The sequence below is a fragment of the Carassius carassius genome, chromosome 37, assembly GCF_963082965.1.
Source record: "Carassius carassius chromosome 37, fCarCar2.1, whole genome shotgun sequence".
Lineage (NCBI taxonomy): Eukaryota > Metazoa > Chordata > Actinopteri > Cypriniformes > Cyprinidae > Carassius > Carassius carassius.
This window is the reverse complement of record NC_081791.1, coordinates 17,869,553-17,888,378: the sequence shown is the minus strand read 5'-3', so window position 1 is coordinate 17,888,378 and position 18,826 is coordinate 17,869,553. Positions and strand designations below refer to the sequence as shown.

At 35.6% G+C, this 18,826-nt stretch overlaps 2 protein-coding genes and 1 long non-coding RNA gene across 3 annotated transcripts; 1 reads left to right on the top strand and 2 right to left on the bottom strand.

Annotated features, from left to right (window-relative positions):
* Positions 1–796: 796 nt before the first annotated feature.
* Positions 797–2,653, bottom strand: si:dkey-78k11.9 (P2Y purinoceptor 1). The gene has a single exon (XM_059527938.1). It carries the CDS (start codon positions 2,604–2,606, stop codon positions 1,617–1,619), a length of 990 nt encoding a protein of 329 aa, XP_059383921.1. The 5' UTR covers positions 2,607–2,653; the 3' UTR covers positions 797–1,616.
* A 1,700-nt stretch (positions 2,654–4,353) lies between these two features.
* On the bottom strand, positions 4,354–9,688 carry ccn5 (cellular communication network factor 5). The gene is made up of 5 exons (XM_059527935.1): positions 9,247–9,688; positions 8,392–8,608; positions 7,291–7,539; positions 5,629–5,849; positions 4,354–5,547 (listed from the first exon to the last, which is right to left on the bottom strand). Exons 1-5 carry the CDS (start codon positions 9,316–9,318, stop codon positions 5,263–5,265), a joined length of 1,044 nt encoding a protein of 347 aa, XP_059383918.1. The 5' UTR covers positions 9,319–9,688; the 3' UTR covers positions 4,354–5,262.
* On the top strand, positions 7,418–9,240 carry LOC132118248 (uncharacterized). The gene is made up of 3 exons (XR_009425884.1): positions 7,418–7,551; positions 8,416–8,559; positions 9,052–9,240. It is a non-coding gene; the product is annotated as an uncharacterized LOC132118248 (long non-coding RNA).
* Positions 9,689–18,826: the final 9,138 nt, after the last annotated feature.

The window sequence follows — 18,826 nt, the reverse complement described above, 5'->3', positions numbered from 1 at the left end:
GTTGTGGAGACGCTGTGTGTTTCATGGTGAAAGCTAAACTACTTAGTTTGGACTTCAAAATTAGTACATAACTACAAATCAGTGGTAAAGTTGTATTTCAACACTGTTCCAGAACAAATATTCAGATGTATGCAGGGCATTTTATGGAGGATGAGAACTGTTTCCTGAACCATAGCCTTCAATGCGTCTGTGGCACAACAGCTGTTTCTATGAAGTGGGGCAGTTCCAACTTTGCAAGGACAGTCTGGTGCTTCTGACTCACAGCCTGTGAGTAAATTTCTTATATTTAAATAATTTGCCATTGATGATTCAAACATGAGTTTTGAGCAGTGTAGAGTAGGCTTGTTGTTTGTTGTTTCTTCGATCACAAATGCAGACATGGTTTTATGTTTACGCAGCATGATATGCAACGCGTGAAGGACAGTTTCATTATAATCAGTAATTATGTCCCCACTGGATGCAAAAAATGCCTTGTTTGTAATGGGTTTTTATTTTTTTTTGTCTTGTTGTGCTGGGACAATTTTCATTTTTGGTTGAACTAACACTTCTAAAGGGCACCTATTATGCAAAATCCACTTTTACATGGTGTTTGGACATAAATGTGTGTTGGCAGTGTGTGAACATAATCACCCTATAATCATAAAAATCCATGTACTCTTAATTTTTTAATCCACTTTAAACCAAGTCAGTCTCACTAGGCCTGCCGTTTTAATTCTCATCCAGTGTTTCTCCAAAAGAGTGACACAGTGACACGAGCATTTCCTCAAAATGTATTGCTTCATCAATGTTAAAAAAAAAGAATATAAACAAATATATTTATACAAAAGACAATATATATTTACGATCTGTGTTAAAGTAATGGGGATAATAAAGATTTACTTTTTTTCTTCTTCTTTAGAGAGTAGTTTTTTATGTTGGCCATCAAGCAAAGATAAAACACAGTACCCATTTCTTTCTGATATTTAGTTAAAATAACTCCATCTTGTTTGTGTTTAGTACCTTGCATAGTTTTGTTCATGTATTGGATGCAAGTCTATCTATCTATCTATCTATCTTTTTTGAAGAAAGTTCAGCTCTTTCAGTTTTGCTTTTACTTTACCACATGGCAATCATATAAGATTGCTTGGTGTGTCATATCTTAATGTGTATAATAGATTACTGTTCCTTTGTGTAATATTGTGTAATAAAAACCATTAGGTCAATTTGTGTTTGTTTTAGTAGTATTATGTTGCTTAGAAACTAGAGCACTACTGTGAAGTTCTTTATGTATGAAAAACTGCAAAAATAAGAAGCAAAAATTATTTTCAGTCATTCAATGTGTAAACTAAGCATTACAAACCACATAAAAATACACCACATTCAGGTTATCTCAACCTTGATAGTTGGAAATTGAAACACAAGAACAAACTCACTTCTGTTTTTCAGAATACAATGAGACATTAGAGCATATATCCTGTCACGAGATCTACAGTGTACATAACAGAGTGGGGCTCCAAATAAACCACAACTGTCATAAAGATGAACAAGATAAGAATCGTTTCAGTCACTCTTGATGAACAGCCATGTACTCGAGGCGAGAAAAAGTCATCACACCATATAGAATACTCATCTATAATTCATAAATTTGCCATGCTGTGTAGAGTTTGCTTCTGTAAGGGACAGTCTGCCACAAGAGAGACGGCAGCAGATTGAGGGGCTCGTCCGGACTTTACGAAGCACTTCATCAGCAAATCATCACTGTTAAAGAGGTAAATCAGTGGGTTGATCGCACTGTTCAGGCAGACCAATCCATTACCAACTTGGTTTGCGATGTACACATTAGAATACCATTTCAGACACGCGCCCTCCAGTTTGGAGATTCGAGTTGCCAGGTTTAAATTTCTAAAAATGTGGTAAGGAATAAAACATATAGCGAAGAGCAGGGTCAGGATGACAACCAGCCGGAGACACCTCAGCTTCAAGATGACATCGGTGTCTTTCTTTGACATCAGAGTAAACGCCACATGTCCGTAGCAGCATAACATTATTAACAACGGGATCCCGAATCCAACAACCGTTCTTCCGACGCTGTACTTCAGGTATTCCCTAATGTACTTGTCCGAAGTTGTGTCAAAACATGATGTTACATTGCTGTTGGTTTTGTCAAAGAACATATCGGGCAGGCACTGTAGAAAAACCAAAAACCACACCAGCGAAGCAATCACCACAGAGTGTCTGGCTGTAATTCTGCCTTTAGCTCTTAAAGTGTGAACGATGCCGAGATACCTGTAAACACTGATGCACGTGAGGAAACCAATGCTGCCGTACAGGTTGATGCAGAAACACAATCTTAAAATCTTGCAGAAAACATCTCCAAATATCCAATTGCTGCTGGAAGCGTAGTAAACCACCAAATAGGGCAAGGTTAAAAGATATAAAAGGTCCGCCAGGCAAAGGTTGAGCACAAAGATATTTACATTACCAATTTTCCTCCAGTTATCATACATGGATTTCAGCCCCAAACTGTTGCCAATAACTCCAAGGATGAAAACAGCCACGTAGACTGAGGGCAGAAATGTGTGTGTGAAATCAATATTGACAGATTTACAGGTAAAATTGGACTCCATCGTTTATTAAAGACGATCTGATCATCAGACTTTCTTGTCTATAAAAGATTTCACAGGAAGTGAGCACATTGACTGTTGACTTTACCGAGAAAGGCAGGGCACATGCCAAAGAAAACTCTGAACTTTGAGCTTTAACTAATTTAGATTATAGAGAGACAGCATTTATATATTATCATATACATTTATACGTAAAATAATCATATATTTTGTCTGTGAATTCTAAAGGATTTGTGTAGCTACTTATATTTTGAGAAATTTAATTATGAAGTAGGCTAATAATACAATTATGTAATTATATATCGTTATATAGTTATACCCGAGGTACATGTAATAAAACAATCTCACTTATTATCATTATACTGAATATCTTCTTGATTTCTAATGTTTTTTTTTCATTCATGTACATACAGTAAGCCCTGTACAGAACACGTTCTGTCAAAAGCAAAATAGAGCATCTAATTCTTGCTTGCCTTTCCTCGTAAAAACAAGAGAGGGCAGCCTTACACTTCTGAATCGATGTAAAGAGCGAGACTCAAGCAAATTTGTTTCATTTCCTTAATATTTTTTTATATATATATATTTTTAGGCATATTGTTGAACTTCCCCTTTTAAAATAAAATGTTTTCATTTATGTATGCTAAATGTAGCTAATTGAATAGCAGATAAAATAATTTACTTATAATTAGTGAATGTCAAAAGTGAATAAAGCTACTAGACTCCAGGAAAAGGAGACAGGCACACAGCACAAAAATAAGGCGGGAAGGAAGTCGACCGGAAGTTGAAGTCTTACAGGTATCTTGTAGCCATCTTGTAGCAGAACTTCACTTGCGTTAGCATCCCATTGACTCCCATTCATTTTGGCGTCACTTTGACAGCGAATAACTTTACATCTGAGGCGTTTAAAGACTCCATTTGTCCATTATTCATTTCTAAAGATACACGACAATGTATAAAGGGCTCCATTACCTTCTATGTTACATTATGGCCCCGTGGAAACAGTTTTTGTAAAAATAGGCTAACGATTGCGTCATAACCACTCGACTCTCTGTCGCACAGAAGAGAAATTACCGTACAGACAGGAGGAGAAGCTCGCAGGCAGTCGGGGAGAAGTCAAGAGAGAAGCCCATAGATACAAGCCCTGGCGTTACATTTTAAAATACTATACAAAATAATTAATCAGAATACTTACTCCTTCTCACTCACGCCAAAGAATTCCCCGCTCAAGCTCGCCGTCTCTGCAAGATTAACGATGGCAGTTTGCACGCACAGCTACTAGAAGATTTACATCAGTCAGGTTGCCACTTATGAAACAAAAATATATTGCAGTATATTGGAAAATATGATGTAATATATTAGGCATATATTCTTATATATATTTATTTTTTCCAATATATTGCAATATATTGAAAGCGGCAATCATTTGTATATTTTGCAATATATTATGTAATATATGTATCATCAATATATTATTAAATGTATTCAAATATATAATATTTTAGAAAATAAAAAGGGAAATTAATATATTACAATATATCACAATATATTTTAAGAAATATATTGGTAAATATATTTTCCTTTCATAAGGGGCTGACGTCATCAAGCTTAGTTTGAGTCTGCGCGTCAGAAACGGAAGTGCTAAAAATTGCTAAAAATGGGCTTCACTTGTCTCAATTGAGTTCCAATGGGGTCGCTGTGTCCATTTCTTTTACTGTCTATGACAAAAATGTGTTGAGTATTTATGAAATTATTATGATGAGATTTTTCAAAACCGTTTGTGTAAGGTCTGACAAATGACTGCAAAGATGTGAGATGGCAAATTACAGTGCAATGAAACATAAAATGTTCCAAATGAACACAAATGTTAAAGGTTCTAGTATTAATGACAGAAACATACAGACATAAACAAGTATTTACATATATATATATATATATATACACACAGTCAATCCTTTGATGAAATCGGTAAATACTAAATTACAGTTAGTATCAGTCTTCAAATAAAAGCCTGCAGTAAATACAGGTGAACATGCCACATTTAACAAAAAAAAATATTGTCCAAATTTCACATAGCATCTAACCAATTCTTCTGCATTCATGTGCAATGTTATTTCAGGTAAATCTGTATGAGACAGGATGTTTCTTTGCTTAAATCCTATTTCTTGAAGAGAAGAAAACATCAGATCTGATTTACATAATTTTCATCTTTTGTGAATTAATAGCTTTGGAATTCATTGAGAGCCACAATTGTCCAATAATAAGCACAAAACAGACAAAGATACAGACAGAGCTCTTACATAATTGTGTGGTATATTTCAAATGTAAAGTTTTTTTTTTCAAAGTAAAACAGCTGCCCATGTGTAAACCCAATAGAAAAAATGTCTGGTAGATCTTAAACTCAAACTATTTTATTTACACCAAACATACCAGTACAGACACCTGTCGTCTTAAGACGGTGTCCTGAAAAAAAGCATTGCTGTCAAATCTCAAATGGCTTATGTGTTCTTTAGTGCTCTTTAGTGTTTTTGTTTTTTGTTTTTTTGTCAGTGAAAGGAAACGTCAAATCTTGAGTTGGCTCCTTGTAACTAAGACATTTTAAACTCAGAGCATCCAATATGAAGCTACTAGATTGAAAGTCAGCCTTTAAGAGAGTCAGTTTCTAACCCCAGAAGGGTGTTTCTCTATATGCCCTTCCAGATGAATAGGGGCAGTTGTAATGGCAGATGCAGGAGTTGATGGTCATGACAGCATGTTTGTGCAGTCTTCCTCCAGGGCAGCGGAAAGTGACCAGTGCTGTGCCAGTGCGGTAAGGAGTGCAACAACGGTTGTCTTTACATGAGCCGCAATAACGGGGCCTGTAGAACTGCGTACTATAGCAGCCCTGGTGGAAAAGCCGCACTGGGTTTGCTGACCTGTAGCTGGGTTGACATTTTCTACTTGACCTCTGAAATATAGAAGCAGGGTTGGTTAGAGAATGGTTTGACTTGTCAAAACCAAAGCATCCAATGGTAGATCGGAGGCATACCTGTGGGTTTCTCTGGAGAACAGGCTGACAGGGTCGGATCCTACACAAGCGCATCTGCATCTCCAGGCTACAGGCCGGGTTTTGATTGGAAATCCGTGTGGATATTCCAGGCCCGCAGGTGTGTGAGCAGGCGCTCCACTCTGAGCTCTGGTCTATGCAGTTTGAACCGGGTCTGGTTTGGTATGCAGAGTCTGCAGGCATTGTCTGATCACTTCCTGAAGCTGCCATCCCAAAAACAGTTTATTAACTAAATTAACACAACACTAACATTTGTGTCAAAATGAAATAGGGTACTTTGTAATTGCCACGTACTGATTATTATAGACCTAATGAACTCATGTTTCATACTTGAGCTAGTGCCAGGTTTATTTCATTGCAAAAATATTTTTTTATCATTTGTCCCAAAATTCTATGCAATGTTATCAAATTGTACTAAAAACTGACTTTTCTTAACTGAGTATAACAACTTAAAAATCATGCAAGTCATGCAATGTGCATTTAGAAATTACAGTATATAGTATCAGTGTTCATGTTAAGTTTAAGTTTAAATATTAAAAGAGATAATTCAACCAAAAAATGAAATATCTTAATAATCTTAATATAAAAAATATCTTAAATTGTGTTCTGAAGATGAATGAAGGTCCTTAAGGTTTGGAACAACGTGATGGTTAGTAACTAATGACAGAATTTTCATTTTTGGGTGAACTATCCCTTTAATTCTGTCTCATTAAAACTTATAGAGCAGCATAAATTCGTAATCAGCTCATACCTTCTGACAATCATTCTTATAATTTGAGAATCCCAAGGAAGTAATACCAAATACCTCCATCATTATGAGATGATAATCAGGCATTCATTGGCAGTTCTTGGGAAGTCGTGGCCTAATGGTTAGAGAGTCGGACTCCCAATCAAAAGGTTGTGAGTTCGAGTCCCGGGCCGGCAGGAATTGTGGGTGGGGGGAGTGCATGTACAGTGCTCTCTCCACCCTCAATACCACGACTTAGGTGCCCTTGAGCAAGGCATCGAACCCCCAACTGCTCCCCGGGCGCCGCAGCATAAATGGCTGCCCACTGCTCCGGGTGTGTGTGCGCGTGTGTTCACTGCTCTGTGTGTGTGCACTTTGGATGGGTTAAATGCAGAGCACAAATGAGTATGGGTCACCATACTTGGCAGAATGTCACTTTCACTTCACTTCAGTGTTTTATGCAAATGGATCTGCAAACATCTCCACTGTAAAAACACTCGGAACAAAATGTACCATTCCAGCTGATTTAACTTTGGTGACATTGCTTTTGAACACCCTCCTGTCCGGTGTTTCATGCTATCTGGCTTTTTGGAGTTTAATTGTTGTGTTACACAGACATGAGTCCTGTTATGAATCATGGAAAGTTGGCTTCGGGAAGAAGCTAGAATTTGTGCTTTTGGGTTCCATCTTGGCTAGACATTTTCAATCAAAATGGTCAGAATCCCACAATGAAAACCTCAAATGGGAATGTAATAGAGTTCTCAGATGGGGATTTGAATAAGAAACATGTTAAATGATTTATGCAAAATTGCAAAAGAAGAGAGAGTGAATACTATTACATGAACAACAACAACAGCTTTTGAGTCAGTTTTATGGCTTGATTTGTTTTCTGGACAGTAAGATGGGAAATAAAATACCTGTGTGAGCGTCCTGAAGCACTGTGTTGTCTATATTTTCGCACAGCCACTCTTTACAGCATTTTCCTGGTTGTTGAACCCTTCGAGGATGAGGGCAGTCTGGGGTGGGCAGGAGAACATCCTCAGTGCACCGGGACACACAGGTCACCCCTCCACCCGAACAGCGACACTGAAGAGCACACGAGGGCTGAAATACCTGGCCGTCCTGATAGGAGACTCCATTATGCTCACAGCCCAGCTCCTTCTGACCTAAAAACAAAGGTGATGACACTATATTTAATGCAGAAGCTCTAAATGTTGTGGTGTTTTGATGAAGGCTTGCTGTGGAGGTTGGCTTTGTATTTTATTTGCCCCTACTGTAAAAAAAAATAATTTGTCTCTGTAAAACTTGAAATTAATAATTTTTTTAAATAATCTTAAATTTGTTGGTTGTCATGAATTGAGATTTGCCATAATGTGCAGCAGTTATTTATTGATGTATATAAAAAAACATTATTAAGGTAACATAATAAATCAAACTGTCAATCAACTGATAAATCAAAAACTTAAATGCAATTTCATTTCATCATTTGAAGTAGCTTAAATAAAACAAATATAATTCATGTGATATTATATATATAATTTGTGTTTGATATTTCATTTTCAATTGTCAAACCAGTAGAACCTTGTCGAAATTAAAATAAATATAATTCTCAAATATTAAAATAAATTACATCTTCATTTTACAACAGTTGCTTACATGATAAATGAAAAGCTCAAATGCTATTTAATTTCTTCATATAAAACAATTACATATATATATATATATATATATATATATATATATATATTTTTTTTTTTTTTTTTTTTTTTTCCTATAATAATTTATTATATTATTATAAATACATTTGTGTTGTATTTCATTATCAATCCAGTACAACCCATATTATAATTGATCTAAAGGATGAATCAAATGCTAATTAATTGTGCAAAATGCCATACAAAATTATAATAATAAGTTAAAATGACATTAAAATGTCATGTGAGCTGTATCAATCAGGATCTTTGGGTGGAGCTTACTGCTGTAGTGGTAATGCTGTGTATTTGGTGGTTGAAACTTACAGACACACTCTCCTGGCTCTCCAGGGAAGCTGGCACTGTAGTCACATTGCAGACTGCGCTGACTGTCACATGGATACAGCTCACTGCAGGCCTCACCCTGCTGTCTTGCACACACCTGACAACACTGGCACCCATCAAGAATGAGAGGAACACCTTCTGGGCAGGCTGGTAAAGAGCTTTGGCACTGACAAGGGCCACCACACCGCTGACAGCATACCTAAGACAGCATACAAGAAGAAGTGTTATGTAATGCATGCAACAGGTCAATCAGAGTTTGGGTAGAATCTGCAAAAAATGTACCATGAAAATCATGAAGTTTCAAAAATCAGACATTATTTCCCCATTAATGTTATATTGGTGATAAATGCCTCTAATAATAGCACTGCTGGTTTTTAAAACATGCAACTTTGATTAAAATTAATAATATGCATATGGAGAAGCAAAAGGAAAAATATTTTCCCTAATGCAAATCATTTAGAGTAAGTATTTCCAGGCACTGAAAACATAAAACATGCTTTCAATTACAAGTGTTACAGCTAACAAGCTTAAGATGACAATCTTATATTTGTACAGAACATCGACACTTTAATCAAGCATTCTCCGTAACATTCAGTTTATACTGGAAAACCCCAGTTTAACAACGTGGTTTTGTTCTCACAGACAACAAAACGTCCCACAAAAAGTCCCTGATAAAAACCACTAAACTGACCTCTCCCTCCTCTCAACTCTGAGCATGACAATTTACAAAGTATCCAGATCAAATCTCACAGCTGTTGGACATAAAACTGAACCTAGACATCAGAGATATTTCCGCTGGCAAAATGCATGCATGCAAATAAATTGTGCGATTCTTACCTGTGAGCCCAGGTAAAACAGCAGTGCCCATGCCATTAGGTTTTTTCTGTCTCTCTGTAACTTGTCCATCATGTTCTGCTATGTGTTCCACCACAATAAGATTTTCTACTTGTGTTACTGTTTTCTCACTGCCTGGCTCTGTGCACATGCACTTTTATAAAGTCCTCGCTCTGATGTCATAGCCTGACTGCAGGGTAAACATTGGCTGGACCTGGATCAGAAATGTTTCAAATTCCACATCTCCGTTGCCCATTTCCACAACCAGGAATTATTTTCTCCCTCTGCTTGTCTGCTCTGACGTTAAGAGGTGAAACACAGACTTTTGGAAGAGAAGATGCATATTAAGGCTTGCTCTTGATCAAATCCAAGTTTTCTGTTTTTACATCTAAGGTCTAATATCTGTTGTTTATCGAATTGCTACAACAAATATATCTGAATAATAAAACAGACTGATAAGCACGGTTTGGAGTATAACATTGCACGATAGTTCAGTAAAGAAAAAAGTTTATATTGTATAACTTACATAGATACAACTTTGTGTATTTTTGATCCGGCAATAATTCCAAATTATTCCACACAGTCATGGTGGTCCTGAATGTATGAATCGGTTGAGTAAACAATTCAATGACTCATTAATAAAGACTGCTTGGCTAGCCAGAAATCCAATTAGTAGGTACTTTTTTTAAATAAATAATTATTTGTTGACCATTGAAAAGTACATTCAATATAGTATGAGTGTGTTTAGGATCAATGCAATCTGGACATATTTGCCATGTTGACATTGTTGTGACATACCAGTATCACTCTCTTATGATTACTGTAAATTCGGACATACTATTCTTTATTATATATTAGTGCTGTCAATCGATTAAAAACTTTAACTAGATTAATCACACATTTTTTCTGTGATTAATCGCAATAAAAAAAGAAATGTTTTTGTACGTTTTTAATATATTTTTTAATGTAATAATTTCACAGTTAATCAAATTAATGTAGAAACAACATAAAGACAGTATATTTTAAATACTTGTTTAAATGGCTTCTTTTTATGAATGAAGGCCAGTATTACTGATATTAATACAGCTACTGATTTTTTTCTATTTTTTTACATTTATTATTAGGCTTCAAAAATATAACAGTTTTTAATTTAAGTAAACTTAAAACAATGCTAACATAAACCCATAATAAATGTCATGTTTACTCCTGCCCTTCCTGTCTTAACAGTTAGGAAATATACAGAAATTTAATAAAGTTATCAAAGTTATATGCAGTCTGCACTGCATAAACTATAAATTAAATAGTTAATCCTTATTAAAGCTACAAAAGTTATTTAGTCAAGAGCTGCGAGTCATTTTCTCTGTTCCCTTTGTTCTTTTAACTTTACTGACAGGAAGCTTTATTGGCGGCTGTCCCTTTAAGAGCAGACAGACACGCGGATCTCACCGTTTATATACTGTCTATGGATCTCGCCTCATTCTCTCACAACTCTTTTTGTTCATTTTAGACTTTATATAAATCATTTAAGATCGCTCCTATGAGGATAATCGACAAAACTGGCACTTTGGGATGTTTATTGTTAGTTCAAGCGCTTAAGAGAACTGGATTCTGGCGCCCTGTCTATGCATTGTGTGTGTGTGTGTGTGTGTGTGTGTGTGTGTGTGTGTGTACGTGTATATGTGTCACATAAGGGCATTCACAGACAGCGCATTCTCTTTTGTCTTGCCGTGCTTGAAATGTTTAAAAGCATTTAAATGAATAAGAGCGTGATCATATAATGTAAAGCTAGCCAACGGATGGCAGAAAATACGGATGCTGCGTTAATTGCGTTAAATATTTTGACACGTTCAACCAGACAAAAATTAATCGCATGCGTTACCACGTTAACGTTGACAGCACTATTATATATATATATATATATATATATATATATATATATATATATATATATATATATATATATATATATATATAATATATTATATAGTAGGGAAGTATATGATTTCGAATGCAGCCTTTGTTTCATTCCTGAATGATTTAAATGAATTAGTCGAGTAAATGATTCAACAGTGTTGGGGAGTAACTAGTTACATGTAACGGCGTTACGTAATTTAATTACAAAATAAATGTAACAGTAATCAGTTACAGTTACTAAGAAAAAATGAGTAATTAAATTACAGTTACTTATGAAAATGGTAACGATTACAAAGAGGATTACATTTGAATATTTACACACATCCACATACAGCTTATTTCTTTCCCAAATTGCACTAAGACATATGGCCCATAATCTCCGAGACGCGGAAAACACATTCGTAGAATCGAGTATAAAAAATGGAATTCAGCCTATAACGCGGACGGAATATGCCACATTTTGGACGAATAAATCAAAAGTAGGTCAGTACACTTGAATCAAAACCCGATATGGACTGATGTCTGTGAATATTAAGCCGCAAAAAGATTGAATATGGATCCTGCACGTTCTGCCTTTCTGTGGAAATCAGGCGCTGACTGGACATCGGGAGAACCGGGACTATTCCCGGTGGCCTGGCAGACGATTTGGCCTTCTACTTTAATATTGTTATTGTATAATTGCAAGCCGAATATACTAAAGCGATTATTTCCGAATCCGCCATTCGATAATTAAATCTCTAATAAATCATGAATCGGTTAGTCGTGACTGGCAATGGTTGGGCTCGCGCGCTCTCCGCGCCTCCGCCGAACGGTTTGGATCAGACTCCGAGTAATCAATGCGAGAGAGAGAGACCGGAGTGAACTGTGTAAGCGCACAGCTGGAGCAGAGAAGCGACACTTCTGTTCAGGGTTTCAGGTGCAGGTCAGTTTCATCTGTAAATATGCTAATGTAGTTTTGTCTTTGTTTACTTAGTCAAGCAGCAGCAGCACATTGCTCGCAATCACTCAAAATACTGTATAAACGACGTCATTATTATCTTTTGTAATGTTACAGTAGTAAGTTAGCAGACAAATCATCATATTTTATCATAGGTTTGAGGGGGAGCTAGTGGATACAAGAACACAACCCTTAGGAAAATTAATGTAGCCTATGGTATGGCACTAACCGTGGTTTAACTATGGAATTTGTAGTAAAAATAAATACAAGTGGTAATTCATTTGCCAAATAAACAAAATTGCACTTACAAAACATGGTAAAAGTCAAATAAAAATCTTCAGTATTAAAGTCATGAGAGAGATGGATGGATAATGGAAGTGAATGTGCAGTTTAGGAGAGAACTCTTGATTACGTTGCAAGTCCCCCAACCTAAGGATTCAAATCTTTTTGATGTCAGGTCCAAAAAAAAATTGGGTTTTCCATGTTTCAGAATGGGTTGTGGGTGTATGAGTGTGAGATTTCCCAGTCCGCCCCTCATGGAAATTAATCTCTAGAATAGTCACTTCATGAGCATTTTTTACTTATTTTGAGAAACTATCATCATATCATATACAAAGAGACAGCAGTGTTTCAAAAAGACACCAATGTTTCAGGAGTTTAGTACACAAAATAGGACACATGCTTATTAGATAACCGTATTTGAGTTGATGTATATGCTTTTATTTTTTTATTAACTATTTTTCCCCAAACCATTGTTAGATGCAGTTAGATGCCTGTAGTTATGCAAAGATTTGGTTTCAAAAACAGTATCTATAAACTATTTCTTTTGATTTTAAATCTGCTTTGAACTTCAGATCAATCTCTAAGTAAAGTCTGATTGTGTGGTGGATGTGTTCAAATTTGATCATCTTAATTCAAGTGATGAAGGATGGTGAAAGTCTGACGGTATTGAGCACTACTGTAAGGTTAAACCTGCATGGTGTAAAATGGTTGAAGATGATTAACAGTTGCAAATTAACATTCATTAGAAATTTATAAAAGTAATCAAAATGTACTCAAAAGTAATTAGTTACATTACTTTATTAAAGTAATTAAAAAAGTTACACTACTATTACATTTTAAATAGGGTAACTTGTAATCTGTAACCTATTACATTTCCAAAGTAACCTTCCCAACACTGTGATTCAATGACTGACTTCTAAAGATTGTCACTTCGCCACATAGCAGTACAACAATGATTTGTAGAAAGAGTAACAAACAATTAAAAATCCTCACTTTTGATACACACTGACAGTTTGTCTGAGCTAATACAAACAGTAAAAGTTTTCAGTGATCAAAATTTTTGGAACCCTCTTATTTAAATCGTTATAGCATTTAAAATAGAGAACTTGCTTACACTTAAAGGGGTCATCAATGCTACATGCACTTTTACAAGTTTTACAAGTAACAAGTTGTTTGAACTGAAATGTGTGTTGGCAGTCTGTGTACACAACCACCCTATAATGATAAAAATCCAACAAGTTTATTTTTTTATCTAGTAAAATCTTTACCCCTTTCTCCAATCAAGCAGATCTCAGATGCCTGTCTTTGTGACGTCACACAGACAGGCCCCTCCCACGATACTTTGATTGACACTAGCGTTTCAGCACAGACTGGACTGGTGTCTTACCTTAGACCCGCTTTGAGTGAGCTGTCATCAGTCCACCACTCTTTCACCACCAGACCAGATATAGACAATAATGTCTCTTAAGCGATTGAGGTGTTTTGTTGTTGGATGTAATAAGGAACATAGCAGTTGTCATTTACTCCTGACATCTTAGTTGCTGAAGACATAGTGGATTAACATTACATTTGTTTTTGAAGGGAGTGTGCCCTGATCTAACTTTACCTAAATGTGTTTATGTTTGCATGAATCATTCGTGAAACATCTTCACCTACAGAATAAGTGCATATAGGTTTTTAATGAATCTTTTCAAATCGCCTTTTCTAATAATGTGTTAATTAGCAAGTTTCACGATGAATGCGGCTAAAGTAAATAGTCTCTCTGAGAGCAGCTCGGAAGAGAGGGGCGGGGTCAGCAGAGCTCATTAACATTTAAAGGTAAATGCTACACAATGGCTTGCTCTGAAAAAAGCTGTTTTTGACCGGGTAAAAACGGTGTTGTTTTACACTACCATTGAGAAATTTTAACCAAACTATGTTACAGACTTTTCACTAAGACCCTAAAGAATCATATCCACTTGTGGAAAATGGGTATCCGATGACCCCTTTAAACTGTGGGTGGCACTGAATAAGAATGTGCTTCTCAAAAAGACGTTATGCATTTTTCAACTCAAGTGCTCAGACAAAACCATCCTTTTGAAATGCAGGATGCCCCACTGCGAAAGACGGGTTAAACATAGACCTAGACGGGAAATTCACTTTTACAAATACAACAGCTCTTGATAATTCAGCTGGAATACATGTGGCCTGCCAGATACAGCAAAAGTGGAGTGGATATTAGTTCAGTCTAAAACTTCTGTCCAGCCACTCTTACATTTCTATTGACATCCTTTCCAAAAATCACAAATGTTTGGAATGTACAGTATCCCAATAAACGGAACAGCACACACAATTCTTTAGGCAAAACACAGTAATAGTATTCAGAATGAAAAATATTGTCTTATTCTTAAATTATTTTAAATGCAGTTTAAGAGTGGAGGACATAATAATCTAAATATTATTATCCTATAAATGGTATTAAATAAATATTCATCAAAGTCCATTGGAAACATGTTATAGGGTGTCAGGAATGTGTACATTTGTTCTGGAAGGATGATCCACAAAAATATTGTTCAAATATTTAGAGATTAACAGAGCAAGAAAAACATGTTGGACAAAAGCTTTCATGTCTAAAATTCAGCCAGTTGTGGTTAAAAAATAGTCCAATAATGTCTCATGGAAAAGTTTTCTCCTAAAGGGAAGTATGCGCATTGAACTTCACTTGCTTTGTGCCAAGGAACTGACTTAAGTTAACAGAAATACAGGATACTGGAAAGGCAGGCTCTGATGCACTAAACCAGCCATGTGCAGGAGTGCCTTTATTTAACAACTGCTTTGGTACAGCAGAGTAAATCCCTGAATACTAAATGACAGTGCAGTTCAGTCATATGGCAATTCTAGAATGAATGTACTAATCAGCCCTAGCAGGAAACCTCTCTCAGTGTGGTGTTATTTGTTTCATTAAATAGATATTCTGTGGTTTGTAAACCTCATTTTGGTATTGGAAATAGGTTGTCTTTTGTTTATTCCTTCACATCAATTTCTGTGTGCTGCACATGTGATCATCAGGGCTTTGTCTTAGGACCTTCCAATTTCCTTTCTTCCTAGATCCTCAGTTACCGCACACCCTGTAATAAGGAAGAATTACTTGATAAATTGACATGCTTGACCAGACAAACTGAACATAATTCTAACATTTCTTAGGATTCGCCAGACAATTCCTAATTGTCTTCATGTTAAAAAGTCTTTGGTGTGCCTTTGAGGTTTTAAGAATTTGGCCCTAACTGCAATATATGTCATAGTTAATCAGTTGGAGGCATAGCTAATAATTGGAAAATTGGAACATTTTATTCTTTGTACCCCTTGACAATATTACATTTCCTTTCATATGAACTCTTAAATCTAACCTGACACTGAGACCTAAAAATGTTTGGAAATAAAAACTCGAATAATAGGGACAATCTGTAGCCAGCCAGTCAATGTTGCTAAAAACACCAAGGCAGAGCCGATTTTTGCAGGCTAGTCAATAAATAAATAAATATGTTAACATTACATATTTATATTAGCTGAAATCAATTTAGAATTTTACTTGTATGATATATTAACACTACCACTAAAATCACTGACAGTCAAGATTGATCAATCAATTCAATCAATCAATTTAACTTGTCAGTACACACTGACTTATCATTTTTATATTCTCTTTGCTGACGTCATTGTTGCTTGCTTTGTTCACCATCAAAATTGCCACATGCAAAGTAAATCATTAAAGTTTCCAGGTTGCTTTTTTTTTCTTTTCATTTGAATAGACCTCTTGCATATCACAGCTGCAGTCCAGATGTGCAGCGATGTAGATAAATCACCCTCTAAAGAGAAGAACCTGAATCTGGCTAACTGGTATTGAGGGGAGGAAATGTTACCTACGTTCCAAGCATTCTAACTAGATGTGTGAAACTGCACGAGTTTTAAGAGGAAAGCCTTTAGTTTCTGATAAGAACACTATTCTAGGCAGGGGTCAAGTAATGACGTTTGAGGGGACGCAAATCTGACAGTCACAGGAAAAATGTCAGACAACACACACAACCACATGCAGTAACAGCTTGATGGGAAGAGCCCAGCAACCGTCTGGAAGGGAATATTTAAATATTTCAACTCATTCTGTGAAATCGTTCAATGTAAACTTCAGACGTCATATTGAAATTTATAGTATGAGAGATGAAGCATTCTGCAGAACAGTGGTGTGTACAGTAGAAATCACGTCCCAGGCCCCCCGTGCACATCACTGCAGCAGAACACAAAACAAGCTATTTTGAAAATGTTTCTTATTAAATATTTTTCTTACTTATTTTTTCTTAATGTGTAATTAGGTTCCAGTATTGTTTCAGACCCCAATGACTTTCATTATATGGAAAAATCTGCTAAAATAAAATAATAATGCTCAACAGATTTAATACAGTAAATAATGTTTCTTTATTAGCATCTGTGGTCCCATAAATTTTTTTTTACATTTGAATTGAAGAAAAGTTGCTTTTAGATGTTAAATTGTTCTTCACACTAATAAAAAAAAGTGTTCTTTTAAGGAATGATCTGTGAAATGTCATCACTGTTAAAAAAAAAAAACTTTTGTAACCATCATTCAAGTTCAACACATATCGTTGCTTGAATGTAAGTTGAAAAATGTCATACTGCATTTAGCTGTCAGTAAAAATGTAGTTCTCTTAGCTCCAATTGACACATTTTATCATATCAAATTTCATAACACACATTTCCCCCCAAAATCAATTTGGAAATTGTGAATTGGTTGATTGATTCATTTGTGCTAATGACTATGAAGTTACCATCACAACTTGTCATTATTTGGAAATATGGGTGTTGCTTTATCAAAATCTGAATGATATAATAGTCTGAAACAATGCAAGATCAGTATCACTCAATTGACCATGGTTACTGGAAGCTGAATTTAAATGCTGAAAATATCCCTTTAGTCATAATAAGACTAAAATAATGACAACTCTTTTCCATTACTAGAGTTCTAGCCTTAAAACAAGCAATAACAAATAAATATAGGCCAAGGGATAGATTCACTGCAGAGTCAATATTTTTTACAGATATTCTGCTCTTTAGCTAGGAGAAGATCTCAACGACCTCAAACGTTCTATCAGAATCTTGATCTAACATCATGTGTAAAACGAATTTGGTTTGGGTATGAGTCATATCTGATGACAGTTTAGAGTGATAGCACAGGGTTAAGTCACAGATGCATGAACAACAAACAGTGGTGCTTTATTCCGTCAGACGGGTGTCATGCAAGGAGCCATAAATAAATGGAAAAAATAATGTTTTTACATCTGCTCAAAAGCTTTACATCTCTGTCCATGTCTTAATAGCATAGAGCACACTGAGGGATTTATAGAAATAGTGGTGCTACCATATTCTTAAGCACTGTTCCAGCAGACTGATGTATGACACATTTAATGGGATGTTTTTGCTGGTTGGAAAACAGAAAACGGCCCATGTGGCTTTATGCTGGGTTAGAGTTGCTGGATTTGGCCAAGTTAAATAAAGGTTGTCGTTTAGGAACTGCTTTAACAGCAGGGGTTTAGAAAGAACTGTGTTACAATGTAATGCTTTAGGCATGAAGTAACTGCTATGCTGCCTGCTATTGGAAATTTCTTTTATTTAGCAAGTAATTTTGTCGTTTATGATGTGCTCTGTTCAAGTACAAACATATAGCAAAAAATCTCAAATATTCAACAAAGTTAAACATGTCATTGAAATATTCTTTGTTTAATGAGAGATGTGCATAATGTATGCCGTTGCCATTTTATGAACATGATATAGACGTGTCATGGTTTTTGTAATAAAATTTTCAGCCAATCATTTCCTAATAACGTTATGCATACATGCAGCACTCTGCTGACATCTAGTGGCCAAATACTGTAAGCCATGCAGTTTACATGTCTAGTAGTCTACTTTCAGCCCCAGTTCGGAGATGAATCATCCTTAACAACAAATTACAATATTACAAATGGTATTATTAAATGAAATCGTGGTTCTGAGTCCAAAATATCTTCAAAATATCTTTGTCTTTTATGAAGTATTCTTTTGCGCTTATATCCACCCGAGGAGGCCGATGGGAAGTCCGAATTCATTTTCGATTAAATCTTTTAAAAAAAAAACTATAGGCATAATTATGTCATTGACTGGGACATTGCCGTTTGGCATGTTCTAAAAGGTTCAAACAAAGTAGGCTATTAATTTCAAGAACTGGCCTAATATTGCAATGTAGTTCGGTAAATTTACCTAGTTCAGTTTGTTGCAGTCATAATCTATTTAATATTCATTTTAATTCATATATTGTTGACAAAACTGCCATACACTCGGCCAGTTTGTAAGATTTCTGATTTTCTTCAATTTACTTTTCCTTCCACCTGTCAAGGTTCACTCCTGTACAGTAGGCTATGTTTTCAA

Excerpts from the sequence above, each read along its gene's own strand:
- ccn5 (XM_059527935.1), bottom strand. The coding sequence starts at position 9,318 with ATGATGGACAAGTTACAGAGAGACAGAAAAAACCTAATGGCATGGGCA. Across the intron at positions 8,609-9,246 it reads TGTTTTACCTGGGCTCACAG|GTATGCTGTCAGCGGTGTGG; the intron begins GTAAGAATCGCA and ends ATGCTGTCTTAG. Across the intron at positions 7,540-8,391 it reads AGAGCCAGGAGAGTGTGTCT|GTCAGAAGGAGCTGGGCTGT; the intron begins GTAAGTTTCAAC and ends CTTTGTTTTTAG.
- si:dkey-78k11.9 (XM_059527938.1), bottom strand. The coding sequence starts at position 2,606 with ATGGAGTCCAATTTTACCTGTAAATCTGTCAATATTGATTTCACACAC.